This window comes from Ostreococcus lucimarinus, chromosome 11 (genome assembly GCF_000092065.1).
Source record: "Ostreococcus lucimarinus CCE9901 chromosome 11, complete sequence".
Taxonomy (NCBI): domain Eukaryota; kingdom Viridiplantae; phylum Chlorophyta; class Mamiellophyceae; order Mamiellales; family Bathycoccaceae; genus Ostreococcus; species Ostreococcus sp. 'lucimarinus'.
The window spans coordinates 63,877-89,566 of NC_009365.1; the positions used below are offsets into that span (position 1 = coordinate 63,877).

Genomic DNA, 25,690 nt, shown 5'->3' on the forward strand with positions numbered 1-25,690 from the left:
GTGTGCGGAATACGACGTTTGTGAAATGTTTGGTTTTTTATGCGCAACGCGATATTTTTGAAACGCGACGCCGCGGCGGCGGCGGCGGAGGCGACGATCACTTGACCACGGCCTCGAAAGCGTCGCCCGCGATCGCGTCGTCGTCGGAGGAGACGTTGATGACTTCGTAACGCCAGACGACGGCGGGACCGTAGGCGGCGAAGACGTGGCGGCAGTGATCGACGACGGCGGCGGCGTGCACGACGCCAACGACGCGGAGGGGCTGGAGTTCGACGATGTTTTCGCCTGTGCGGGCGTCGTAGACGTAGACGACGCCAGAATCCGTGCCGTCACCGCACGCGAGGAACTTGCCGTCGCTGGAGACGCCGAATCGGCACGCGGGACCGGTGTACTTGTGGTCGCGATACTTTTCGTTCGGCAGCGTCCAACTGGCGATGGATTCGTTTCGCTTCAAATCGCACGTCTCGATTCGCCCGTCTCGCGTTTTGGCGAACAACACGTCGTCGACGATGCGCACGCATTCCACGGCGAAACGCGGCTTGAACGTGGCCAGCGGTAACGCCTTGGACTTTTGCGAGACGGCGCCCGAGAGATTCCACCTTCGCGCGACGCCGTCGGCGTGACCGGTGACGGCGAACGCGCCGTTCGCGTCGCACGCCACCGAACGCGCGTTCGTACCGACGTCAAACGTCCCTACGCACTCTCCCTCGCCGTCGGGCCCACCGAAAACGTCCCAAGCCTTTAAAAATCCATCCTCGCCCACGGAGACGACGAATCCGTCTCGCGCGCACGCGCCGTCCGCGTCGACGACGCGCGATCCTGGATGCGCGTTCAATCGCCCCACCACGCGATTTTCCGCCACGCTAATCACACTTATCCACCCATGTTCATCTCCCGCGGTCACGATCGCGTCCCCGAACTCGTGCCCCCCCCCCCTCGTCGTCGCCGTCTCGTTTTCCTTCTCGTCGTCCTCGCCCCGCGCGAAGCACACGCACGTAATCTCCCCCCCCGTCTGATGCGCCGTCGTCTCGTGCGCGTACTGCGCCACGATCGCCGTGTGATCGCCGAAGTGCGCGTCATCGTACACCGTCACCGCGCTCCCGCCGCACGTCGCGTACAGATTCGACGTCCTCGCGCTTCCGCGCGCGAACTCCACGCGCGTCGTCCGCGCCGCGCCGTGGTTTTCGCGAATCACCGTCTTGAGTCGCAGCGCCCGGAGCGCGTCTCGCTTCGCGGCGTCGCGCGCGGCCTCGGTGAGGTCGTCGCCCTCGAGCGCCGCGCGCCGCTTCTTCAGCGAGTGCATCGCGGGCGTCGCGCGTCGCCGTGCGCGGCGTCGCGACAGCTCGGCGATTTGAATCGATCGGCGGGGCGAAGACCCGGTCGGTGCCGTCGAGTCATGACTCGTGACGTATGCGTAAACAGTGCGGTGTATGAAAAGGGACCGAATCGCGCGGCGCGCCGCGCCGTTCGACGGCCGACGCGCCGGCGCGCGACTCGGAGACGCGCGCGCGAAGGGCCGTCGCGCGTGAATCCCGATCGCGCGCGGGCGTCGTCGAGACGCGACGCCGGGCGTCGCGAGACGAACGCGGCGACGCTCGGAAAAGGATTCGCGAAGGCGGCGATCGGCATGGGCGACGGCGGCGGCGACGACGACGACGCGCGGGGACGGAAGCGCGCGCGAAAGTCGCGATGGGACACGACGGAGAGCGATGGTGGCGCGGACGCGGCGAACGCGAGCGCGAGGTTCGGGACGGGGAGCGGGGTGGTGCTGCCGGACGCGGCGGCGATTCACGCGCACCTGGCGTCCAAGGGCGTGGTGACGGCGAACGCGTTTCGAGCGCTGGAGACGGATGATCCGGAGACGGCGCGGAGGTACGCGAAATATCAAGACGTGCAGCAAAGGCTGACGATGCGGGATTTCGTGGATGAACGGCCGGAGAGCGATCGGAGTCCGTCGCCGCCGCCGAAGTATAACCGGTTCGGCGTCAAGGTGAACACGCGCGAGGCGCGGATGAAGGATAAGTTGTATCGCGAGCGCGACGAGCTCATCGAGTGGTTGATGGCGAACACGAAACCCGGGCAGTTTCAACCGCCGCACGATTGGCGGCCGAGGAAAAAGGAGAGAAAGTTGTACGTGCCAGAGGACGAGTATCCGGGGTATAACTTTATCGGGCTGATTTTGGGGCCGCGCGGGAACACGCAAAAGCGCATGGAACGAGAGACGAACACGCGCATCATGTTGCGAGGGAAAGGAAGCGTTAAACCGGGCGCGCATCGCGACCATAAGACGGATTATAAAGAGGATGAACCCCTGCACGTGGTGATTTTAGGCGAGACGTGGGAAGGCGTGGACGCCGCGGCGGAGATGGTCGGACACATCTTGCGTCCGATCGACGAAGAGGCAAACGTGCACAAGCGCATGCAGCTTCGAGAATTGGCTTCGATCAACGGTACTTTCGTTGAGACGTTCGGGGCATGCAGATTCTGCGGCGTGCAAGGGCACGTGCAAGCGAACTGCCCCGAGTACGAAAAAGCCGTTTCCGAGGGCTATCGCGCGCCCGTGGAGCTCGTGACGTGTAAGATATGCGGTAACGGCGGGCACCCGACGCGAGATTGCCCGCTCGCCGGAAATACCGAGGCCGTGGGCGCGGCGAAGCAGGAAATGAATGAGGAGTACTCCGCATTTTTGAATGAAATTGGCGTGAGCAAGGACGACCTTCGCCAAGGCGGCGGCGCCGCGGGCGCTCCACCGATGCAACACCAGGGCGTTGGCGCACCGCAACGTGGAAACTACAACGCGCGACCGGGTGATTGGACGTGTGAACCGTGTGGATACTCAAACTACGCATCGAGACAGTTTTGCAAACGGTGCAACGAGACGCGACCAGGCGTCGGCGGAGGCGGAGCGCCGCCGCTGCACGGGGGCGGGCATCACGGTCAACAAAACTACGGCGGCGCGCCGCCGCAATTCGGAGGTGGGTATCAACAACAAGCACCGCCGCCGCGCCGCGCGCCGCCGCCCCCGCCTCCGATCCCGGCCGGCATGCAGGTGCAAGGTGGATACGTGGTGCCCGCGGATGTGCCGCCTCCGCCTCCGGAGGACGGCTCCGCGGGCATGCCTCCGCCTCCGCCACCCGAGGATGGCTCCGCGGGCGTACCACCGCCCGCGATGGTGATGCAAGTGCCGCCACCGCCGGTGCAAAACGTCGCGGCGGTACCGGCACCTCGAGCGGTCGCCGTTCCGCGGCCGCACGCCCCGATCGAAGAACCAGAGGAGGGCGAAGTCGGCGAGGTGCCTCCGCCGCCGCCATGAACAACCTTTAGTTTCGCCTAGTTAAGTTTGTCATTGGATTGTTTAGCGTCATGCTTGTTACATCACCCGTTCTCACACGTCTATGAGCTACATCTAAAGTGCCTAGGCCTATCTATCTATCTTATCTCCCTCGCCGCATCTCGGCGTATTCGTCTTCGCTCGCGCGAAGCAGCGTTAGCATTCTCTTCGCGTTTTCGCCGCCGTCGTTGTTGACGTGCGGGAAAATGAACTTTGGGTTCATGAAGCGCACAAACTCGCGTAACTCGTTCAGGCTCGAGTGTTCGGAGTACGGCAAACCGTATTGAATCAGCCTCCCGCGCTGCCTTCGCGACGTTGCTCTCGCCGTTTTCTTCTGCGCGCTAAACGTCCAACCCGTCGGACGAAACGCGATAACGGTGTCGAATCGACTTTTATAATACTTCAAAATGGACGCCATCTTCATGAAACTCGTCGAGCCCATCGGAACGACGTGCAAGTTTGTTTTCGAGTCGTCGTGCGTCATGGCGCTTCTCTCCTCGGGATCGAGCGCTATGGCGTCCATGACGCTTCGCTTCGCCTTTCCGATGTACACCTTGCGATTCAACACCTTTGCAGCTTCTAAAAACACTTTCTCTTTTCCGATCGTGTACGTCCCGAACAAGAACAACTTGCGCGTCGAGAGCAAGTCCTCGTGCACCACGGCGTCGCGAACGGCTTTCAACACGCGCTCTTGCGTCGGAAAATCGTCGTGTTCGAGCGAACAATACGTCGTGTCGAGGATCAATATCGGCCTCGGCGCCGAAGGATCGCTCGTGATCCGCAAAAGCGTCGGATCGTTCCGCATGCCGTCGTGAAATCTAAAATCTCCCGTGTGCAACACCGGCGACGCGTCGCGCCGATGCGGAAACTCGAAACAAATCATCGCCGCTCCCGGGCAATGATTCGCGCGCAAGAACGTCACGTCCACGCCATCCACGCGCACGACGACGCCGAACTCAACCACGCGCAACCGTTCGCGCGGCACCCCGATCTTCGTTCGCACCAACTCCGTCGTCGTCCGCGTTCCGTACACGACGCCGCGATCGAACGTTCGCGTCAACCCGCGGTGATGATCCGCGTGAAAGTGCGTCAGAAACCAGTGTTCGCACCGCGCTTCGCTCGACGCCGCGTACTCGAACCCATCGACGATGAACATCGTTCCCGGCGGCCGTATCCACGCCGGCGGTTTCGCCTTCGCCTTCGCCTTCGCCGGCGGTTTCGGTTTCGGTTTCGGTTTCGGTTTCGCCTTCGTCGTCGTCGTCGTCGTCGTCGTCGTCGTCGTCGTCGCGCCCGTCTCGCGCGCCGTCCCCGACGCGAACACCGGCGCGACGCGCGTCGCCTCGTCTCGCGCCTCCGATCGCGCCTCGCGCGCGATCCGAACCCGCGCGCCGAGCGTCTTCCCCCAACCGATCGCGCCCAGCGTCGTCGTCGCGTCCTTCGCGCGCAGCGCGTCCATCGTCGCTCGCGCGTCGCGCAGTCGCCCTCGAACGAGCTCGGTCGCGCCGCGCGCGCGCGCGAACGCGACGCACCGCGCGACGTCGTCGTCCATCACGGCGCGCGCGTCGACGCGATCATCGACGATTCGGCGTCGCGGAGTGCCACACGCCGACGCGCCGTTTGAAAGCGCCCGCGCGCGCTCGGCCCGCCGCGCGACGCGAAAAAACGGTCGACGAACCGACGCGATCGAGCGCGAGGGCATGACGCCGCGCCGCGACGACGCGGCGTCGCCGAAGCGCGCGAAACGCGCGGTGGAGTGGGACGAGGCGAACCTGGCGAAAAACTTTGCCGAGCGGAGCGCGACGATGAAGATCGAGGAGATCGAGACGCCGTGGCACAGCCCGCCGAGGGAACTGTTTCATGACCTGCGCGCGGAGGACGAGGGGGAGGTGGCGCGGCGGGAGCGGGCGCACGAGGAGGTGATGCGGCGACTCGAGGCGTTGATTCGAGCGGACGCGCGAGGCGAGACGTCGACGCCGCCGACGACGAAGGATGCGGACGCGACGATGGGGGACGAGGGAAGCGAGGATGGGACGTCGAGGGTGGCGTTTCACGATCCGGACGCGAGGGACGAGGATTTCGAGGACGACGCGGAGGAGGTGGTGAAGAAGAGACTGTTCGACGCGAAGCGAAAGGCGTTTCAGTGCAAGGGACGGGCGACGGCGAGGTTTCTCGCGGACGAGGCGGGCGATTGATCGCGCGGGGCGCGAGCGTTGTAATGATGAAAATTTTACTGCTAGTAATTCTTAGGCGGAGGCGCGCGCGGCGAGGTCGACGAGATCGGCGTCGTCGCCGGCGCTGACGACGACGCCCGAGCCGAAGTCGGATTTGACAACCTTGTCAACGACGTCGAATAAGTGCGCGGTCGCGCTGTCGGCTTGACTCGTGAGTAATACCGTACGCTTAGGGAGCGCGCGGAGGAGGGATGTGACTCGCGCGATGCCCTCGGCGTCGAGGTGCTGGAGAACTTCGTCGAGGACGAGGGCGTCGCACGCGACGCCGCATCGCTCCGAGGCGAGATCGGCGTACGCCAAAGCGAGCGCCAAAGCGGCGCGTCGGCGTTCTCCGCCAGATAATTGTCGAAGCGAACGGGCGATCAAACTGCCGTCGGGGCGACGGGCGTGGATCACGCGCTCGATGCGTTCGGCGGCGCTCGCGCTCGCGGGCGCCTTGGCCGATTTGCTCTTCGTCTTTCTCGTCGCCGTCTCGTCCGCGTCGACGTCGCTCTGCACGACGTCGTTATCGTCCCCGGTGAACGCCGCTCCCGCGGGACGAAGCTCGAGCGTCAAGGCACCGCCGGTGAGGGCGTCCATGTATTGACCCACGCGCGCGCTCAAATCTCCGAGCGCGCCTTCAAACAGATAACTCTGAATGCCCTTCGTGCTAAACGCTGTGTCTGCGGCTTGAGCGACGCCAAGGAGCTCTTTTGCGCCATTCAAGGATTCGATTCTCGCGCCGAGAGATTCGCTTTCACCCGCGAGTTGCGCGTCGAGCTCTTCGAGCGCGCTCGTGTGTGGATTTGAACGCGCCGAACGCGAGAACTCATTCAGCTCTTGCAAGCGTCGTGCCGCGTCACGCCCGGCGCGTTCGCCATCCATGATGGCGTCTTCTGCACCTTTGACCAACTGTCGAACGAAATCCGCGTCGGCGACGTTCATTTGTTCGTCGCGAAGGAGCTGGATTTGCGGAGAGGCGTTCGACAAAGACGCAGACGACATCGATCCTCGCGTCAAGTCGGGATCGAGGCCCGCAAGCACGTTCGAGGACGCGCCGGATATACTGATCGTCGACTCGCTCATCGCAAATGCATCATCGATTGACATTGTCAGCGCTTCGTGGACGACGTCCTCGGGCGCTGAGTTTAACAACATTTCCGCCCTCGCCACCGCATTGCCGATGAGGCTCAACGACCTCTGAGAATGTCGCAACTGATCTGTCGCGTTTGCGGAAGCTGTCGCGGTGGTTTCCGCGCGCATGCGTTCGGCTTTGCGTGCAAGCGCGGCTGCTTCGGTGAGATTGCGTCTATCATCCATTGCCTTGTTCAGAGCCGCCGTGGCGCGCTTGAGTTGCTCGATGGCGTTCCCGTGCTCAATCGCCGTCTTTCGCGCTTCATCCTTCAATTTTATGAGCGTTTCTTTGTGATGCGTCGGGTCGATGGCTTGTAAGCAACGATCGCACGTACCGACACCATCTGGATGCGAGTGTGTGCCTCCAGCGCCCGCGAACATACCGACTGCGGCGTGACTTTGACGTCCGATGGCGCCCGCGCTCGCCTCCTTGGATTGCCACTCGCGTACGACACCGTTAAGTCGTTCGATTTCGCCTTCGATGACGGACGTTTTGTGCTCGAACTCGGATTCTTTCACTTCAAAGCGACGTGCCGCATCATCAGAGTCATTTCGTGACGAGTCTAGCACGCGTTCGGCGTGACTCGACGTCACTTCAAGTGCCTCGCTCGCGCGACTCAATCGTTGGAGGAAATGATTTGTCCTCGCTAAATACTTCGTGAAGGTTGTTGAAACCGCGCTCGAGCTCGTCTCAAGCTCGCTCACGCGGCGCCTGTACTCGAATTCCCACTTCTCACTCTCCACGTGCGCTTGATCGCGTCGAAGGCGCGTTCGAGCGATGTACTCTTCCCGCGCCTTGACTTCGGCGGCGATGGCGTTGACGTTTCCTCTCGCCTCGGTAACTCGCTTGCGAGAAATGTCCTTCGCCTTCGTCCACGTGTCCGCCTCGACGAGTTTACCCAGCGCCGCTTTCAACGAAGCGTCGTTCGCGTCGAGCAAAGCTCCTACAGTGTGCTGACCGTGAAACGTCGTGTTCGCGATGACGTCGGCGCCGAGATCATCGTTCAAGCCTTGCTGCGTCAGTTTTGACTCAGCCATCGTCTTTTCTTCGCCATCAATGGCGTACTTTAAGCTCACTAATTTCGTTCTGTTCACTTTACGTTCCACCCAAAACGGCGTGCCACCGTTCAAGAACCCTTCTAAGCGAACGCGGCCGAATTTCGACGAATCGTTGACGACGTCCGACTTTGTGAGCGACTTGCCCGATCCCGCGCCGTCGATTCGCAAATCACTCTGTCCCGTAAGCGCCCACATCGGGGACATCACTAACGTCGTCTTCCCCGCACCATTAGAATCCGAACACGTGTCGGATTTGTTCTCTCCCACGACCACGCACACTCCTCTGGCGCCGAGCGGGTAACGCGTCGCCGACTGAAACGTTCCAAATCCCTCTACTTCCACCGTCTCAAAAGAAACGCTCACACCTTTCGATTGTCGGCGCGTTTCGGGCGCATCATCAGACGCGGCGACTTCTTGTAAAACTTTGCGCCCGAAAGCGCTGACGCTCGGTGCCATCTCGCTGGCGACGGCGTATGCATCGAACAGTCCCGCGGGCCCGAGCTCCTCCGCCTTTGGTATGCGCGCCGTGAGATCCTTGGTGACGTAGCACACCTCTACGATGAACCCCTGGTCCCGAGCTTTCTGCACCACTGACGGTACGGCGTCGGAAACCGCATCCATGGCTTCGATCGGAAGCGTCCAGCGGATGATGTCTCCCGGACGCGCCGTCGGCGGCGCGCTCGCATCGACGCCCTCGACGGCGAAATGTTTCGGCCCGATGTCCAAACTCACGCGCGCATTCGCGCCTTCGACCCACGTCTGCGAGTCAAGAACGATGAACTCTTTCTTTTGTCCAGCTTCAGACCGCGAGACTTCGTATGGCGACCCGACGTACGTAATGTTTGTGTTCGGAACGACGTGCGGTTTGTGATAGTGTCCCGTGTACGTGTTCGCGCCGCCGAAGAGCGCGGGGTCTAATCCATCTCGCGCTTGGAACGTCTCGTTCATGCTAGCTCCGACGACATCGGCGTGACAAAATATCGCGTTGAACTCGCCTCGCGTGTCCTCGATCGCGCGCTTGAGTTCATCCGAGTTTCGGCGATACGGCAACCACAACGCGCCGCCGTAAAGCGTCGGCCCGTCAAAGACGACGATGTTCGGATTAGCCTTCGCCAGCGGCGTGAGCGCGTGAGATAACCCTCCGGCGGTGACTTGATCGTGGTTCCCCGGAATCATGATCGTCGGCGCCGTCCACTTCGCGCTCGACATCAACGCCAGCGCCTCGTTGAGCGGTTCGACTGGAATCGCTCCGCGCGCGTGCCAAAAGTCTCCCAAAAATACCACTCCCGCCTCGCGTTTCAGCGCCTCTGCGTGCACGCGCTCGAGCACCCGTCGACACGTTTCCATGGTGCGTTTACTGACGTGCAAGTCACTGAACACGATCCATCGCTCGACGCTCGAGTGCGCCGGCGACAGCTCGCTCGCGCGAATCGTCGCGCCCCCACCCTCGCCGCCGACGTCCGCCACCGCGCGCGCAGGCGCCGCCCGCACGACGCGCGGATCGATCACACGCCCGCGTCCGCCTCGCGCGGGCGTCGTCAACGCGCGCGCGCGCGCCGCACGCGCGATGGCAGTTTTCCCGCCAGAATGATTGTTAGCGATCGATGACGACAGTTTCCTCGCGCCCTGCGTCGTCGTCATCGATGCCGCCCACGCGCGCGCGCCGAGCGTCACGAAACGCGTGTACGTATCACTCGACGACGCGGTCGTGGACGCGAGGCGCAGCGCGTGCGTCACGCCGCGTCGCATTCTGATGTTGTCTTGACTTTTAAGCGTGCGGACGCGCCATCTTGCGCCGCGACGCGGCGCGGCGCGCGTCGTCGCGACCGCGCGCGCTGCCATGGCGTCGATGCGACCGCTAGAAGCGCGCTCGCCGGACGTCGATCGCGCGAACGCGGCGCTGGAGCGGGAAATCGCGGCGCTGCAAAGACAGTCCGCGACGGCGACGACGCCGTCGTCGAAAGCGACGCCGTCGAACGACGCCGTCGTCGAGCGATCGCGCGCGAGGGTGCGCGCGCTCGAACGCGAGCTCGCGCTGGCGAACGAAGAGCGCGAGCGCGAGCGGGAGATGTGGATTTCGAGGTGCGAACGGCAGGCGACGGAGCTTCGAGCGCTCGCGGCGAGCGCGGAGTCGCGAGCGCGAATCGCGAGCGAGGACGCCGAGGCGGCGATGCTCGAGCGAGATGAGATTTTGAGAGAATTGAAAGCGTTGCGCGCGGAGGCGGCGAGACGGGCGATGCAGGACGCGGAGATTGAGCTGGAACGAGCGGCGTTCGCGAACGCGAAACGTTTCGCGGACGCGCGAACGATGAGACGCGCGCTCGTTCGGTGGATCGAAGGGTGCGTGTTCAACATCGCGGCTCGGCATGTGATTCAAAAGATGGACGTGAGACGAAAGCGAGATACGCTGATGGAGTGGCGCGATGCGGCGGCGTTTGAGCGACGCCTCCGCGAGACGCGTGCGCGCGGCGACCTTCGTCTCGCCGCGCGCGTGTTTCGACATTGGAGTTTGTTCGTGGAGGTCAGTGGAATGTGTGAGCGCTCTCGTCTCGCGCGCGCGCTAGCGCGGTGGAAATCATACGACGCGACGGATGAGGGTACATTAGATGACGTCGAGATACCGTCGATGCGAGAAAAGTATCTCGCGCTAGTCAATCGCGTCCGGCGGAGAGAAATCATGCGCGGCGCCTTCACCGCGTGGATAGTCGTGTTAGCGAACGCGAAGAGCGCGCGCGCACTGGCGATGGAAATTCTGCGCGATCGTGAGCGCGGCGAGGTGCGGTCGTCGCTCGCGAAATTAAAGGCGCGTCGCGTGGGCGCGATAGAATAGCCGATTAGTCGCGACGGAACTGCTTGTCGTTTATTTAACATAAGAATTGTTGCTCTACTGCGCAGCTTTCACGTGCGGCACCTCACGCGCGCGAGAAACCGCCGGCCGTTTCAATGAGACGCTTGGGTCTGTTCAACGTGCACTTCGTGCCGCAGGCGGAGCACTTGTGTTCAAACGTCTCCGCGGGCGACTCGCCGCCAAAGAATTGCTTGATCGGCATCTCGCAGCACGGGCATGCCCCGATCAAGATTTCAGCGTTTTGCAGGTTGGTGTAGTTGACTAACTTGTACGTCAAGCCCGCGCAAAGCGTCGCCGCGAACCCGAGCGAAAGGCCCGAGGGAACGTGCACGCCGAAAAAGCCGAGCAAGATGCTCGGAGACAATCCGAGCAACAACGGGACCGTGGCGAGCGCGGCGTACATGGTAAAGACCCCACTCGTGTCGGAGATGAGTTCCGTGCTCGTCTGCGACAACGTGCACGTCGCACCCTTCATGCCCACCTCGATTCCTAACTTTTTCATCTCCGCTCCCAAGAGTTCAAACTCCGCCTCGTCGAGGAGTTCCTTCCCCTTGGTGTAGAGCAACAGCGCAGTCACGTCCGTGCGCTTGCCTTCCGCCTTCACTCGTCGCTTCAACTCTTCGTACTTGTCGTCGTCCACGACCGATTCCCCTCGCGAGTAAGAAATCGCCGCTTGCACGAATTCAATCTCATACCTTCGCAGCGTCGGGAACCCGCTCCCTTGCCAATTCAACTCCTCTCTCAATCGATCGTAATCCTCGTCGCTCAGCGTGAACTTACCACCGTTATAGTAATTCCACAGCGCGTCGACGTACATGAGCTCGAGATCGGCCAGCGAGCACGAGCTCGGGTCGTCGATCGAGCACGAGACGCCGATGTCGGGGTTCACGTTGCTCCCTTCGCTCTTCATCACGATCTTTTGCGCCCGCGCACCGCCTTCGCGTCCGCCTCTGCGCATCACCACCGCGACGCGCGTTTCACGCATAGTCGCGCCGCGTCGCAAGCGCGTTTGACGCGCTGAAGCGCGCGTCAGCGTCGGCATCTTGCTCGACGTCGTCATCATGGCGTCGGATCTCGTCGCGCGACTTTTCGTCGTTCGCGTCGCTCGCGCGCGTCGATTCGCGCGTCGGTTCGCGGCGTCGAGGCGTTCGGGCGCGTGCGCGTTCGATCGCGCGCGTCGTGCGTGCGCGCGCGCGTCGCGTCGGCGTGTGCGGGACAGATCGCGACGGCCGGATAAACAAGCCCCCACGTGCCCGTAGGGTTTGGGCGCGCGAAGGCGGACGGCGTGAAGCGCGACGAGCGCGTCGCGTTACAACTGGAAACTAAACGTGATTGGGAGCGAAACGCTCGATGGAACGAATGCGGATCATGCGACGACGACGACGTCGCGCGAGGGCGGGCGAACGGGCGGAGACGGGGGACGAGCGGCGGCGAGGAGGTCACGCGCCGCCGTCGGCGGGATCGGCCGGCGGCGGCGCCGGCGGCGGCGCGCCCAGGACGTTTGGAAACCCCGGAACGCCCGGAAATCCCGGGAACACGGGAGGCATGGCGATCGCGGCGCCGAGCGCGGGCATATGATCCGCGTCGCCGCCGTCGCCGGGCTCTCGCGGGACTATGTCGACGAGAAAGTCGAAAATATCTGTCTTCGTGATCGCCGCCGCGACGTCGCTGCGTTGTAAAGTCCGCCGCTTATTCTCCTGCGCGTGCGCCCACGCGCGAGTGGTGAGCTCTAGAACGAACATCTCGCACGCCTTGGCGAAGAGCACGGGCGCCTCGCTCGAAATCATCCGCACGTCCTCGTCGCTCTTCATAATCTTTTTAATCCTCGCCAGCGGTAACAAATGATTCTTAAAATCGTTCGTCTGTTGAATCTCGATCATCATTTCCCTCCAGAACTGTCTCAACGCCACCTGTTGCGCCGCGTACGCGGGATTCGCCGCCGCCTGTGCCGCGTTCATCGCCACCGCGTGCGCGATTTGCGCTTGATGTTGCCGCAACTGCGCGCCGTACTGCTCTTGAAACTGTTCCGGCGTCAGCACCGGCGCCCCCGGCGGCGGTGCGAACGGCAGCGCCACGCCAGGGATTCCATGATACGTCGGCACGTTCGGGTGTTCGTTCGATCCGGGCGCGCCGCTCATCTGCGTCGTCGTTTCGCCCGCGTTCGCGTCGTCGTCAGTCTCGCGCCTAACCGCCGCGGTCGATCATCATCTCCGCGTCCCTCACGCGCCCGTCCGAGCGCCGCTCGCGCCGCCGCTTCCCTCACCGCGCGCGCGCGAAACCTTACGCCTTCGCCTTTCGCGCGCGCGCGCCTCGCGCGCGTCGAATCGCGCGTCGAATCGCGTCACTCTCCCTCGCGCGCGACGATTCTCGTTCGAACGCGCGACGACCGCGTTCGTCTCGTCGCGCGTCGTCGCGCGTCGCGCGCGCGCGACCGCGCGACGCACCTCGCGGACCGTCGCTCGCGCGCGTCGCTCGCGTGCGCGAGGCGATCGTTCGCGCGCCCGCGACGCGCGTCGTCGAGTGCGGCGCGGCGCGGTCGACCGAGGGCGACGACGCGGCGCGCGCGTCGAGACGAACGCGCTCGCGACGCGCGCGATGCGGTGGACGATTTTATTCGTCGCGATCGCGGCGCGCGCGATCGGCGCGGGCGCGAGCGCGGACGGACGGTTCGAGGCGGCGCTCGCGCTCGCGCGGCGGTTGGCGCGAAGCGTCGGCGGCGGCGACGACGAGAGGATCGCGCCGGTGAACGGACGCCTGTACGACGTGTTCGGCGTCGTCGCGGTGCCGAAGTGCTTTCCGAGATGCGCGGCGGCGGACGCGCCGAGGCCGGAGGTTCGAGAGACGTGGGCGGCGACGCGCGACGATTTGCTCGCGTCGGCGCCGAACGAAATCGAGGCGGCCGTCGAACGATTTTTGTCGCGCTTCGAGACGGCGAAGGAACCGACGGGCGCGCACGGGGACGCGCTGTTGGTGAACGACGAGCGCGTGCGCGCGTTTTTTGCCGACGCGGTGGACGTTGAGAGTGTCTAGAGGGTGCGAATTAAATTTCTCCGTTTCGCGCGTCCTTGGGCGCGCGCCTCGAGCGATTTTTTCTGCCGCCGGAGCCCGACGCGCGCGAGGCGTGCCGCTGAACGCGCGGGTGTCCACCGCCGGCGACGGGAGCGTTCGCGACCGACGACAAGTCTTCGGTGGAGCCGAATTCGGCGCCTAGACTGGATGGTAAATCTCCCAAGCGTTCCGCCAGGTGCGAGACGTCCGCCGCCGCGCCGTACGTACCCGTGGCGTTTATGTCAAACGGCGCGTTCGCGGGAACGGTGACCGGCGCTTGATACGGATACGATGCGGCCGCGGACGCCGACGCGTCGGAGGCGGCCGACGCGGCTTCTTGCGTCCACGTCGCCGACGGCGGCGCGCTCGCGTAGCCGTAGTATCCGCTGTAACCGGCGGGATACCCCGCCGCGAACGTCGGGAACAATCCCGAGCCGTCGGCGAACGCCATTCCATACGCCGGCACGGCGCCTTCGACCGACGCGCCGTAGCCTCCGCCGTACTGTGAGCCGACCCAGTCGTTGTAGTTTGCCGCGGGCGGCGGCGCGTTTTTCATCCGCGACGCCGCCGTTTTATCCGAATCATTTTTCGACGATCGCAGCACCCGGCGCTCTTCGCGCTCGCGAACGCGACGCCCACCGCGCTTTTTCCGCGCCTTATCTTCGCTCTCGGTCTCGTCCATTCGCTCGTCCGACTCCGCGTCCTCGACCGGCGGCGGCGGTTTCCTGCGCAACACCATCGGCGCGGTGGCGCCGCGCGATTGCAACCAATCGCTCCCCGGCGTGTCGACCACGCGCGCGTCCTTCTCGCTCACGCTCTCATCCGGGGCGTTTCTCGCGGCGAGCAACGCCGACGATGGCAAAATCTTCGGCGGCGCGCGAGGATCGAATTTCTCGCGTCTCGCCGACGCCGTCGGCGGCGCCGCTTTCGCCCCCCCGCGCGTCTCGCGCACCGTTTCGCCGCGCGATCGCGCCCTTTCCGCCATCACGCGCGCGATTTCATCCTCGTACGCCGCGCGCGCTTCCGCGCTCGCGTCGTCGTCGTCTTCGTCTTCGCCGTCGTCCGCGCCCGCGCCTTCGTCTCGCCGCGGCGTCATCCCCGGAATCGTCCCATCGCTCCCGATCCCTCCCTCGCGCGGCCGCGCGAGCACGCGCGGCGCGTACCCCTCTGCTCCTTTCCTCTGCCCTCGCCGCGCCGTCCCCGCCGCGCCTCCGAGCCCTCGTCCGCGTTCGTCCTCCGCCGGCGACGGCCCGACGTACCGCTCGTCCTCATCCTCCCGCGTCGTCCCCGCGCGTCGCCGCGCGCTCGCGTCGCCGTCCACGTACCGTCGCACCGCGCCCACGACCTCTCGCGCCACCCCTCGCGCGTCGTCGTCGTCGTCGTCTCGCGCTCGCGTCGTCCGTCCCCACGTCGCGCCCGCCGCGCGCAGCGTCTCCCGTTCGCCGTCGCTCTCCCGCGCCTCGCGCGCGTCGTCGCCCCACGTCCGCGCGCTCGCGAACGTCGTCGTCGTCGTCGTCGCGCTCGCGCCGGTCTCCTTGCGCACGCTCGGCAGCGCGACGGGCGCGAACACGGCGACGCGCTGCCGATGATGATTCGTCGTCGTCGCGCGCGCGCCCGCGCCGCGCGCGCCGCGCCCGCGCGCGCCCGCGACGCCGGCGCCGCGCCCGCGCGCGCTCGTTCGCGCGCGATCGTCGCGCTCGCGCGACATGACGCGACGAAGCGCGCGACGACGACGCGACGACGCGATGTGCCGCACATCGCGATGCGCGACGACGACGACGACGACGCGTGGAGCGACGACGACGCGCATCGCGCGACGCTCGACGACGGCGACGACGGGTGGGGACGCGCGGGCGCGCGCGCGTCGACGCGCGATTCGTGGGACGACGACGACGACGACGACGACGAAGACGACGGGACGACGACGACGACGACGCGGGACGCGGCGCGGTGCTCGAGCGAGGACGACGACGACGACGACGACGACGAATTGATGGACGACGATGCGTTGGCGCGACCGGCGGTGTTCGTGGAGGCGGAGCGACGGGCGAGCGCGGAGGCGGAGCGACGCGCGCGCGAGGCGCGCGCTCGACGAGAAGAAGCAGAAGCGGAAGAAGAAGCAGAAGCAGAAGACGACGACGAGATAGATTCAGACGCGACGGACGACGAGGAAGCGTTCGATTGGCGCGCGGTGCGCGCGAACGGGGACGGGAACGACGGGACGACGGCGCGCGAGGTCGAGGCGGACGCGGAGGCGAGCGCGCGGCGGTCGGCGACGCTCCCGACGCGAAACCTCGCGAAGACGCAGCCGTGGCGCGCGCGGTTGCCGAATTTCACGCCCGTGCGCGAGCTTCCGCCGCAGAGTTTTCACGACGGCGAGCTCGTGTTCGTGGATTACGAGGCCCAGTTCGGCGGGCCGCGGAGCGCGGCGTCGAAGGCGTTCGCGAGGCGCGAGGCGAGGGCGTTCGGCGGCGTCGGCGCGCGAGACCGCGCGGCGGCGTCGACCGCGCCGACCGCCGCCGTCCCGCGCTGGTTCACGGACGAGCGCGGTCGCAAAACCTTCGTCGACGCGCGCGGGAAATCGCTCGTGGGCAAAGCCGCGTACGCGGCGTCGCAAAGGCTTCGCGCGTGACGCCGCGAGCCGAGCGTTCGACCGATCGACGCGCGCCGTCGTCGCGCGAGCGCAAACCTCCGCGCGCGCGTTCTCGTCTCGTCTCGTCTCGTCTCGTCTCTCATTCATTCATTCAATATTCACACGCAAAAGTATTCCTACTAAAAACCCGCGCGTCGACCGCGCCGCGCTCGCCCCGCGCCCTAACGCGTCTCTTCGGTCTCTCGGTCGCCCGACGACTTCCGGCCCTCACGCGTCGTCCACGCGCTCGAGCGTGTTATACCTCAGCAATTTCTCGATCAGATCGACGTGACACATCACCATTCGTCGACAGCAGTACCGATTCAGCCCGAGCGCGTCCAGCGCGTCGCGCTCGCTGTAGTCCGCCTGCAGCAGGTCGAGGTACGTGTCCCACTTGTTCCCGATCACCTTCCCGCACGTGAAGCATCGCACGGGAATGATCATCGCGCGTCGTCGCGGCGCGACGGACGGCGACCGCGCGCGCGACGACGCGTCGCGAAGTGCGATCGAGCGCGAGGCGGCGCGAATCGTCGACGACGCGATTCGCCCGCGCGTCGCCTCGCCGATGCGGGACGAGCGCGGGACGACGCGCGGGACCGAGCCCGCGCGCGTCGCGCGACCGGCGACGCGCTTGAGCGCGCGCGCGCGACCGCTGACGAAGGTTTTGAGGATCGAATTGATCAAGAGGCTCGATCGGTCGACGCGCGCGGTCGACGACGCGTTCGCGCGGTACGCGCGAAAGCTCGGGCGGTTGTTCGACGCGCCGGCGAACGGGAAGTGAGCGGACCGCGGCTCGACGACGTGCGATGGAGGCGGACGACGCGGCGGCGGCGCGACGGCGAGGCGACGACGACGAAGCCGCGCGGCTGTACGCGGCGCGGCTGGGAGACGCGCGCGCGTCGTCGACGACGCACGTGCGGTACGCGCTCGCGGCGAAGGCGTGCGGACGCGCGGCGAGCGACGCGGCGGCGTTCGAGGCGACGCTTCGTCAGGGACTCGAGCGAGCGATGCGCGAGGCGGCGGAGGACGGCGTCGAAGACGTCGGCCGGGACGCGCGCGCGCGCGCGATCGGAGGGCAGTTGGCGCTGAGTCTGTGTCAACGAGGGGCGAACGAAGACGCGAGCGATCTGTTGGAGTTTTTGGGGTACTCGCGAAGGCTTTCCGAGGAGGTGTTGAGGTACGCGGAGGAGGGCGCGCGCGAGCGAGCGCCGGAGGACGTCGCGCGCGTCTACGACGACGCGCTGGACGCGCGCGCGCTGCGGTTTCTCGGCGACGCGTTCGCGAGACGCGGCGCGTCGACGTTTTGGATCGAGCACGATTACTACGCGCCGGAGACTGGATTCTTTTCGTACGTGCACGACGTGCCGTCGCGGAGAGAGAATAAGATGGACGCCGTCGTGGACATGGTCAAAGACGTCGCGTCGCGCGCGTTTCCGGGCGTGAAACGCGCGAGGTACGCCGAGTGGTGGGCGCACTCGCGTCCGCACACCGACGGGCACCAACTCCACTTCGATTCGCACGACGAAGGGCTGGGCGAGGTGAGGCATCCGATTTGTTCCGCCGTCGTCTTCGTCGACGGATGTTGCGGCGGGCCGACGCTCGTGACGAATCAAAAGGACACGAGCGCCGAGCTCGCGAGCCGCGCGTGGCTCGTGTACCCCAAAACCGGGAGAGTCGCCGTTTTTAACGGCGACTATCTTCACGGCGTGGTTCCGGGACGCGTCGCGGACGACGGGTTCGATCCCGAGTTCGCGTCGCGCCGGCGAATCACGCTCATGATTTCGTTTTGGGAAGACACGGACGTGCACCACTCTTGGACGCCCGCGGGAAGCGCGCGACCGTTCCCTCCGCGAGACGCCCCGGGCGTCTCGTGGCGTTCGCGTTTCGATTTCGCCGCCGACGACGACTTCGCCGCCGAAGCCGCCGTCGGCGTGGAGGTCCTCCCCGTCGTCGTCGAGCGCCCGTGGGATCGCGTGCGCCGCGACGACGGCGACGACGACGACGACGCGTCCGCGCTCCCCGCCTACGACGACTGTTTTCAAGGCTTTTGATTCGCTCGCGTTGTAACAAAAATCAAACCAGCGCGCGAGCCGCCGCTCGACGTCACATCGCCCCGCGAGCGTCGACATGCCGGACGACGACGGCGACGGCGACGACGACGGCGACGTGATAATAGTGCGCTCGAAATATTTCGCCTCCACCGCGTCGGCGTCCCCGCGCGAGCGCACCGACGCGAAAACAGTCGCGATTACCGGAACAGACGATGACTACAAACTGTCGACGCGACACGCGACGCTGCTCGACGCCGTGGACGCGGCGTCGGTCGCGTTGGAATCCTTCTTCGCGACCGCAAAGGTGAAGAACGCGCACGAGGCGCACGAGCGCGCGGCGCACGAGGTGTTGCGGCATTTCAGAGGGACGCTCGGGACGCTCGGGACGCCGCGAGAAGAGACGACGGACGCTTTCGATGATCCACCGGAGAAACGAACGAAGACGGAGGACGGAGAGGCGGGGAAAAAGAAAAAGGACGAAGAGATGGACGCGGAGGCGCGCGAGGACGCGATCGGACGGGCGGGAGATGTGTTGCAAAACATGTTGCGAGAGACGCATCGTTTGCACGTCAACGCGAGCTGTCGGGTGAACACGCGAGCGCCCGAGGTGAAGCGCGCGCGGGATAATTTGACGCGCATACGACGAGAGGCGAGGGAATTGTATAAGAAGATTGATCCGCGAGGGTACGAGCGCGATCGCGAACGAGTGCGGATGATGGCTGAGGAGACGCAGGCGGCGCTGGATTTTAAAATTACGCGATTCGAGACGCCGCCGAAGGATTTGGCCGAGCTTCGCGCGAAATGCCCGGTAATGTCCAGCACCGGATCACCGCATCACTTGTGCGCACACTTGTGCTATTACCGCGAGTACGAGCCCGCGCGGCAGATGTACGTGTTGCGATGCCGCGCCGCCGAGGCAAACGGCAACGCCGCGGCGCTAGACGGTTGGCGCGCCGAGCTCGCGGTGCGGCCCGCGGAAGATATTCCCGCCTTCAATCGCTCTCGCGCAGACACGCGCGGCACGGCGTCGGGAGCTTGCTCGCTCAAACACTTACCGTGGATGGTGGAGTTCATAGGCCCGGGCGGCGAGCGGTTCAAGGATGGCATGGACGTGTTGAACTTTGTCGCCGTCGAGTGCGACAAGCTTTCGTGGCCACGGGCCAGTCACGGTGGTAACGGCGTTCGTGAGGCAAGAGTGAGCGAAGACGGGTTGAACGACCAGACCGAGCTCCTACGCGCGGCGTTGTGGGACGAAGACACCGACGGTACGGCCGGAACGACGCCCGTGCGTCGAAGCTTCACGCGCATCGCGCGATGCGTCGATGAGACGCGCACGCCGTTGCGTCTCGCTCCCGATCCGCTCGCGAACGAAAACGACGAGAACGATGACGGCGAGAAAATAAATGAGTCCGTCGTTCTTGCGGCGGCAAACGCGTTCGACGACGAAACGCCGGGGCAAACGCCGACGAAAACGCCGCTCAAAGACCAACAAGGCGGCGACGCCGCCGCGTCGCCGCCCGGAAGCGGCCCCGAACCCGTCCGTCATTGGTGGGCGCCGCCATTATCGCCATTCGGTTTACTAGAAGAAATTCTCTGGCAGGACGAGTGGAAACTTCTCGTGTCGTGCATGATGCTCAACTGTACGACGCGTTTGCAAGTCGATCGCGTGCTTTGGCGTCTCTTCCTCCTGGCGCCCACGGCGGCGGCCGCCGTCGAGCTCGGCGACACGCACGAAGGACTCGAAGCCCTCGAGCGCATCATCGCCCCGCTCGGATTACACCGCAAACGCACGAATGCGTTCGTCAAGCTCTCGCGAGACGTCGAGGCACAGCGCGCAAAGTACGGAGGTCGCATTAAAAACGTCTCCGCGTGTCACGGCGTCGGCGTCTACGCCGCCGACGCCCACGCCCTCTTCGTCGACGGCGTCCTCGCCGGTCCACCGCGCGACCACGCGCTGCGTTGGTATCACGCCTGGGCGCACGAACGTCGCGAGAACGCGGCGAAAAGCGCCCCAAAGCGCACTTAGCACCGTTAGTCGATAGAAATGTAGAACGCGCGCCGCGCGCCGAATGTCGGCGCGAGCGACGAAGCCGAACCACTCAACGCGTCCCAATAATCCACCTCACACGACGACTCGCGCGCGCCGCGCCCGCCGCGCGACGCGCCGAGCGCTCGACGCGAAGCGAACGCACCGCGCGATCGACAGCGGTAGCTCTCTCTCCCGCGCGCGACCGCGTCGACGTTCCGCGGCGCGTGAAAGTCGCGCCAAAAATAGTTGCGCGCGACACAGAAGACGCGCTCGCGGCGCGCGCCGACGCGCGCTCGGCTCGAGATCGCGAACAGACGCTCGTGATGGACGCCTCGACGCGGGCGTACGCGCCGGGAGACGACGCGATCGCGGCGGCGAGCGCGCTGAGCGAACGGTTTCAGTTGGACTCGAGGACGAGCGGCGGGCGGGGAGGATTCTTCTCGCGCGTCGCGTCGAACGTGAAACGATCGCCGGGAGGGACGTCGAGTGGGGCGTCGAGTCCCGCGAGCTCGCCCGCGGGTGGATCAGGGCGAGGGATGACGATGGCGGACGCGCTATCGGTGGACGGCGCGCTGACGACGTCGCTGTTACGTTTGACGTCGGATCAAACGAATAAAAGCGTCAAGCTGCACGCGCTGCTCGTGGTGCTCGTGAGCGATACGGATGATGTGACTGGGGAGACGTTCGCAGCGGGGGTGCAAAAGATTGCGAAGGAGGTGATCAAACGAGAGGAGTTGGCGGACGAGATGTACTTGCAGATTATTCGGGCGACGCGCTCGGCTGCTTCGGATCGCGGGCGTCGAAAGGCGTGGGAACTCGTGCGCGTGATCGCGGCATTGTTTGCGCCGTCGCGTGATTTCATTGGCTTCGTGTCAGAGTACATAAACGAAGTCGCCGCGCGTGGTTCGAGTGACATTCAGCCCCTCGCGCGGAGCGCCTTGCAAACGATGAAGCGAACGAGCAAGAGCGCAATGCGCCGTCACGAACCAACGGCTGAGGAAATCATCGCGTTTGCGCGTGGTGAAAAGCTCAGAGTGGTGATAACTTTCCTCGACGGCACGTTCGAAGATTTACCGTACGACATGTCGACCACGGCGAAGGAAGCTGTCGTTGCGCTCGCCACGTCGATCAATCTGCAAAACTACAGCACATTTTCGTTGTTCACGGTGCGCAAGTTCTTCGGTAAAGTCGCCCCGCTCATCAAGGAAGGATTACTTTCGGAAGAACACCATGAACTAGGCGATGTCTCGTTTCTCAGCGACGCCCTCGGCGATATTCGGGCGATGAAAACGGAGTCGACGCCGAGCAAGGCGACGTCGATGCAAACTGGATTGTTGTTCAAAAAGCGTATGTTCAGAGATGCAGATGAAACCATCGACGAGACGACCTTCGTGCTTTTGTCGTACGTACAGGCGAAGCACGATTTTATGATGGGTAATTACCCAATCTCGCGTGACGACGCGGCGTTGCTCGCGGCATTGCAAGTGCAGGCGGAGGAGGGCCCGAGACTCGGTGAAGATCAAGCCGCGCTTGGCCTTGTGTTGGCGAAGTATCTGCCGCGCACAATGTGTAATACGCGCCCCACAAAGGAGTGGACCGAACACATCGCTGGGCAACACGCCTCGATACGCGGGTTGAGTGGCGACGAAGCGCGTCAGGCGTTGTTGCGCATGATTCGATCGCTTCCATACGGCAACTCCGCGTTTTTCCGCGCCAAACGCGTCGACGATCCAATCGGTTTGCTTCCTGGCAAGCTCATGATTGGAGTCAATAAGCGAGGCGTGCACTTTTTCCGCGAGACGCCGATGGAGTACTTATACACTGCAGATTTACGGGACATCATGCAGTTTGGTTCGGCACCGCACGCCATCTTTTTTAAGATGCGCGTCTCGGGTGCGCTCCACGTCTTTCAATTCGAAACGAGCGACGGGGAGAATATTTGCATGGCGCTTCAAACGCACATCAACGATGTGATGATGAAGAAAATGGCGGATAAGAAGGCGGCGATGATGGCGGTGGAAGCGGTGACGCCGAGCAAAAAACCCGTGAGTTCGTCGTCTGACGCAGAGCTCGCAAACGCTTCAAACAAAGCCTTTGCGAACCAGACGAAACGCGGCGACATAGATGCCTCCGACGCGCAGAAAGAAATCAAAACGCTGAATGAAAAGTTGGCCAATATGAGGAACGAGCGTGCGGAATTGCGCGCGCAACTGGACCAAGCAAACGAGGCGTTTCACGAAGCGAACGATCGATTGGAAAGCGAAAGAGCGAGTAAAGCCGACATCGTGGATACCATTCAGATGCTCGAGCGACAGCTCAAGGAGTCGAAAGAAGCAGCAATCGCGAGCGACAACGCGACGACAGACAAGCTCGACGACTTGACCGCGATTCAGTTGCAAGAGCTACGAGACGAGTTGGTGATTGAAACAGAACGCGCGAGATCGACAGAGGCACAGACGCACGAGTTGCAGCAGCAAGTGGTGGTTTTGGAGCAAAAACTCAAACGCGCGGAAGCGGCGCACGCGGAAGAGTTGAAAGAAACGGCGGAGCAAAATGGTGCCGACATTAGCGAATGGCAAAACAAATTGCACGAAGCGGACTCAAGAGCTGGCGAGCTTGAGGCGGAAATTAGGGCGCTTCGGCTTGAGTACGAAGAGCAAAAGGCGATGGTGACGAAGGAGATGCTCGACGAGCTCGAGCAATTGCGCGAGATGAAAAACACGTTTGAGGGACAGCAAGCAACAGCTCGCGAACTCATGGCGGGCCAGACGCAAAAGATCAAAGAGTTGGAAGAAAAGTACACTTCCGAGGTGACGCTGCGTCGACGCTACTTCAACATGCTGGAGGATCTGAAGGGTAAGATTCGAGTCTACGCCAGAACGCGTCCGCTGACGGAAATCGAAACGAGTCAAAATCAACAAGCTATACTCGCGACTCCGGATGAGTTCACGTGTTCGCATCCTTGGCGAGGAGAAAAGAAGGATCGCTCGTACGAATTTGATGAAGTTTTTCCGGCAAACTCGACGCAAGAACAAGTCTTCGAAGACACCAAGTATCTCGTTCAAAGCGCCATGGACGGATATAACGTGTGTATTTTCGCATACGGACAAACGGGGAGTGGGAAAACGTTCACGATTTACGGCGACGATGCGAACCCGGGATTGACGCCGCGCGCTATCGCCGAAGTGATGCGGTGCGTGCATCGCGACTCAAACAAGTCCTCGGTGAAGATGGAGTGTTACATGCTCGAATTGTACAGGGACGATTTGATTGATTTACTCCTGCCGGTCGGAACGTCTGATGCGCCTCGCCTGGACATCAAAAAGGACAAGAAAGGGTGGGTAACGGTGCCTAACGCTACTATCGTGCCGGTGACGTCTGAAGATGAGATCATCGAGGTCATTCACACGGGTTTGAAGGTTCGCAAAACCGCCGGGACGAAGATGAATGTCGAATCGAGTCGATCGCACTTGATCTTCTCGCTCGTCATGGAGACGACAGATTTGCAAACTGGGGCTTTGACGAAAGGAAAACTATCTTTCGTGGATTTAGCCGGAAGTGAGCGCGTGAAAAAGTCGGGTGCGGAAGGCGATACGCTCAAGGAGGCGCAAGCAATCAACAAATCGCTTTCCGCGCTCGGCGACGTCATTTCCGCCTTGGCGTCCGAACAACAGCACATTCCGTACAGAAATCACAAGCTGACGATGCTCATGAGCGATTCCCTGGGTGGTAACGCAAAGACGCTGATGTTTGTGAACGTCTCCCCGACGGACGGTAACGTTGAAGAAACACAAAACTCCTTGACGTACGCCACACGTGTTCGCACCATTAAGAACGACAACGGTAAGAGCGTGGAGAGTAAGGAAGTACAACATCTGAAGCAGCAAGTCGCGCATTGGCGTCAAAAAGCGGGCGAGGTAGAAGAATCGCACGTTGACATTGAAGATGAGCGCGTGGGCTTGGACCAGTTGAGCCTCAACCAGTGATCGTCTTTGTGTTTTATAGCCCGTTCCTTGGGGAGCGTTGCAATCTAATCAAACGTGAGCACGCGCGTATTATAGCTTCTACAGTGCGCGCACGCGTGGTATACAAAATGAAACTTTGCATCCGAATCCTTCGCACAGTCGTTGCACGACACCTTTTGCGTCTTTCCCCGCAGCGCCTCTGGAACGCTGTCGTCGCTCTCATCCGCTAGGATGGCGTCGAGCATTCTAAAGTACATGGAAAAGTCGCCGAGCGATTTCCGACACAAAGGACACGTGTAGTAGTGCCGCGTATACGTGGTAAAGCACGTGGCGTGCATGATATGCCCGCACGGAAGCTCCTTAACCGGTGTCTCCGACTCGGCAAGAAATTCTTTGCACACTGGACATTCGCTATCCATGCCTCGTTCTGAGCACTCATGCTTGCCGTGCTGTAAGCTCACGCACGCGTTACACTTCATGCAATGGAAGAAGTCAACGCCCAGACCTTTACCGCGTCGACAGACGTTGCAAAACGGGCAATGATAGATGGCTTCGCTCGAGTCGTCAAACAAGTTGCACACGTTGCAGTGATACTTTGCCATCGACGTCGAGCACCCCACGCATACCTCGTTCACGGGTTGACGCTTCTTGCACTCGTTACACACCATTTCTTTCACCGCGTAGCGATTCACGGTGTGATCACTCGCGTCGTCGTGACAAAATCTGCACGTGAAAGCTTGGTCGCAGCACGGCGCGACGATTTTGCACCGACGCTTGTAATGCTTGCAACCGTCTTTGCCGTTCTCCTCGTCTTCGTCGACGGGCTGGCACAGAATCGCAGGCGCACCCGATTTTTGTGCGCTACCCACGCTTGACAGCTCCGTCGTCTTATCTTTTTGCGCTTGCAATTGATTTCCCACGATCCATCGCGACGCGAGCAAGTTTTGAATCAAGTATGCCTTCTTCGTCGGCGCGAGCGTGTCGTCGCGATTCACCGTGCGCACGGCGTCTTCGAGCTGGATCTGATTCATGCGAAAAATATCTTCCCAACCGGGCTTGAATGTTTCCTTATCCACATCGCCAGATCGACGGCTGAGGTACGCGTGTACCTGTCGCATGCCGTCTTGGGACGAAACCGCGGCGGTATCGGCGGCGTTCGTCTTCGTCGTCGTCGCGGACGCGTCGTCGTCGTCCATCGCCGTAGACTTCACCCAATCGTCTCCGATCGTCTGTAAGTCTTCCACCTTTCCGCTGTACCACGTGTTCATCCACTGCGCGAACCTCGTGTTTTGCGTGGCGTGTCGCATCGATGAAATCATCCCCTCGCGCTCGTCTTCGTTGAGCGCGTTTCGCACCCAAATCAACATCGACCGTAAAACTTCC

General features: G+C 63.2%; 13 protein-coding genes across 13 annotated transcripts; 5 read left to right on the forward strand and 8 right to left on the reverse strand.

Moving 5' to 3' along the window:
• Window positions 1-97: 97 nt before the first annotated feature.
• Window positions 98-1,303, reverse strand: OSTLU_26351 (predicted protein; the record flags this gene model as incomplete). The annotated part of the gene is made up of 1 exon (XM_001420366.1): window positions 98-1,303. One exon carries the CDS (start codon window positions 1,301-1,303, stop codon window positions 98-100), a length of 1,206 nt encoding a protein of 401 aa, XP_001420403.1.
• An 822-nt stretch (window positions 1,304-2,125) lies between these two features.
• On the forward strand, window positions 2,126-2,464 carry OSTLU_9177 (predicted protein; the record flags this gene model as incomplete). The annotated part of the gene is made up of 1 exon (XM_001420205.1): window positions 2,126-2,464. A coding segment is annotated over one exon (339 nt), but the record flags the coding sequence as incomplete, so codon positions are not given.
• A 1,012-nt stretch (window positions 2,465-3,476) lies between these two features.
• OSTLU_3060 (predicted protein) lies at window positions 3,477-4,514 on the reverse strand (the record flags this gene model as incomplete). The annotated part of the gene is made up of 1 exon (XM_001420367.1): window positions 3,477-4,514. A coding segment is annotated over one exon (1,038 nt), but the record flags the coding sequence as incomplete, so codon positions are not given.
• A 514-nt stretch (window positions 4,515-5,028) lies between these two features.
• Window positions 5,029-5,523, forward strand: OSTLU_26354 (predicted protein; the record flags this gene model as incomplete). The annotated part of the gene is made up of 1 exon (XM_001420206.1): window positions 5,029-5,523. One exon carries the CDS (start codon window positions 5,029-5,031, stop codon window positions 5,521-5,523), a length of 495 nt encoding a protein of 164 aa, XP_001420243.1.
• A 42-nt stretch (window positions 5,524-5,565) lies between these two features.
• Window positions 5,566-9,375, reverse strand: OSTLU_25194 (predicted protein; the record flags this gene model as incomplete). The annotated part of the gene is made up of 1 exon (XM_001420368.1): window positions 5,566-9,375. One exon carries the CDS (start codon window positions 9,373-9,375, stop codon window positions 5,575-5,577), a length of 3,801 nt encoding a protein of 1,266 aa, XP_001420405.1. The 3' UTR covers window positions 5,566-5,574.
• A 1,236-nt stretch (window positions 9,376-10,611) lies between these two features.
• Window positions 10,612-11,787, reverse strand: OSTLU_26356 (predicted protein). The gene has a single exon (XM_001420369.1). It carries the CDS (start codon window positions 11,490-11,492, stop codon window positions 10,647-10,649), a length of 846 nt encoding a protein of 281 aa, XP_001420406.1. The 5' UTR covers window positions 11,493-11,787; the 3' UTR covers window positions 10,612-10,646.
• A 396-nt stretch (window positions 11,788-12,183) lies between these two features.
• OSTLU_7962 (predicted protein) lies at window positions 12,184-12,498 on the reverse strand (the record flags this gene model as incomplete). Its single annotated transcript, XM_001420370.1, has 1 exon — window positions 12,184-12,498. A coding segment is annotated over one exon (315 nt), but the record flags the coding sequence as incomplete, so codon positions are not given.
• A 537-nt stretch (window positions 12,499-13,035) lies between these two features.
• On the reverse strand, window positions 13,036-14,615 carry OSTLU_26359 (predicted protein; the record flags this gene model as incomplete). Its single annotated transcript, XM_001420371.1, has 1 exon — window positions 13,036-14,615. One exon carries the CDS (start codon window positions 14,613-14,615, stop codon window positions 13,623-13,625), a length of 993 nt encoding a protein of 330 aa, XP_001420408.1. The 3' UTR covers window positions 13,036-13,622.
• A 1,008-nt stretch (window positions 14,616-15,623) lies between these two features.
• OSTLU_26360 (predicted protein) lies at window positions 15,624-16,262 on the forward strand (the record flags this gene model as incomplete). The annotated part of the gene is made up of 1 exon (XM_001420207.1): window positions 15,624-16,262. The coding sequence occupies one exon, from the start codon at window positions 15,624-15,626 to the stop codon at window positions 16,260-16,262; it is 639 nt and encodes a 212-aa protein (XP_001420244.1).
• A 228-nt stretch (window positions 16,263-16,490) lies between these two features.
• On the reverse strand, window positions 16,491-16,706 carry OSTLU_88539 (predicted protein; the record flags this gene model as incomplete). The annotated part of the gene is made up of 1 exon (XM_001420372.1): window positions 16,491-16,706. The coding sequence occupies one exon, from the start codon at window positions 16,704-16,706 to the stop codon at window positions 16,491-16,493; it is 216 nt and encodes a 71-aa protein (XP_001420409.1).
• A 362-nt stretch (window positions 16,707-17,068) lies between these two features.
• OSTLU_17228 (predicted protein) lies at window positions 17,069-20,339 on the forward strand (the record flags this gene model as incomplete). Its single annotated transcript, XM_001420208.1, has 2 exons — window positions 17,069-18,199; window positions 18,486-20,339. 2 exons carry the CDS (start codon window positions 17,069-17,071, stop codon window positions 20,337-20,339), a joined length of 2,985 nt encoding a protein of 994 aa, XP_001420245.1.
• Window positions 20,340-20,884: 545 nt separating this feature from the next.
• Window positions 20,885-24,366, forward strand: OSTLU_25198 (predicted protein; the record flags this gene model as incomplete). Its single annotated transcript, XM_001420209.1, has 3 exons — window positions 20,885-22,387; window positions 22,448-22,759; window positions 22,814-24,366. 3 exons carry the CDS (start codon window positions 20,885-20,887, stop codon window positions 24,326-24,328), a joined length of 3,330 nt encoding a protein of 1,109 aa, XP_001420246.1. The 3' UTR covers window positions 24,329-24,366.
• Window positions 24,367-24,372: 6 nt separating this feature from the next.
• On the reverse strand, window positions 24,373-25,674 carry OSTLU_44133 (predicted protein; the record flags this gene model as incomplete). Its single annotated transcript, XM_001420373.1, has 2 exons — window positions 24,373-25,467; window positions 25,552-25,674. 2 exons carry the CDS (start codon window positions 25,672-25,674, stop codon window positions 24,373-24,375), a joined length of 1,218 nt encoding a protein of 405 aa, XP_001420410.1.
• Between the last annotated feature and the right edge of the window lie 16 nt (window positions 25,675-25,690).

What these genes read in the sequence shown, in the direction of transcription:
- OSTLU_26356 (XM_001420369.1), bottom strand. Translation starts at nt 11,492, where the DNA reads ATGAAGAGCGAAGGGAGCAACGTGAACCCCGACATCGGCGTCTCGTGC.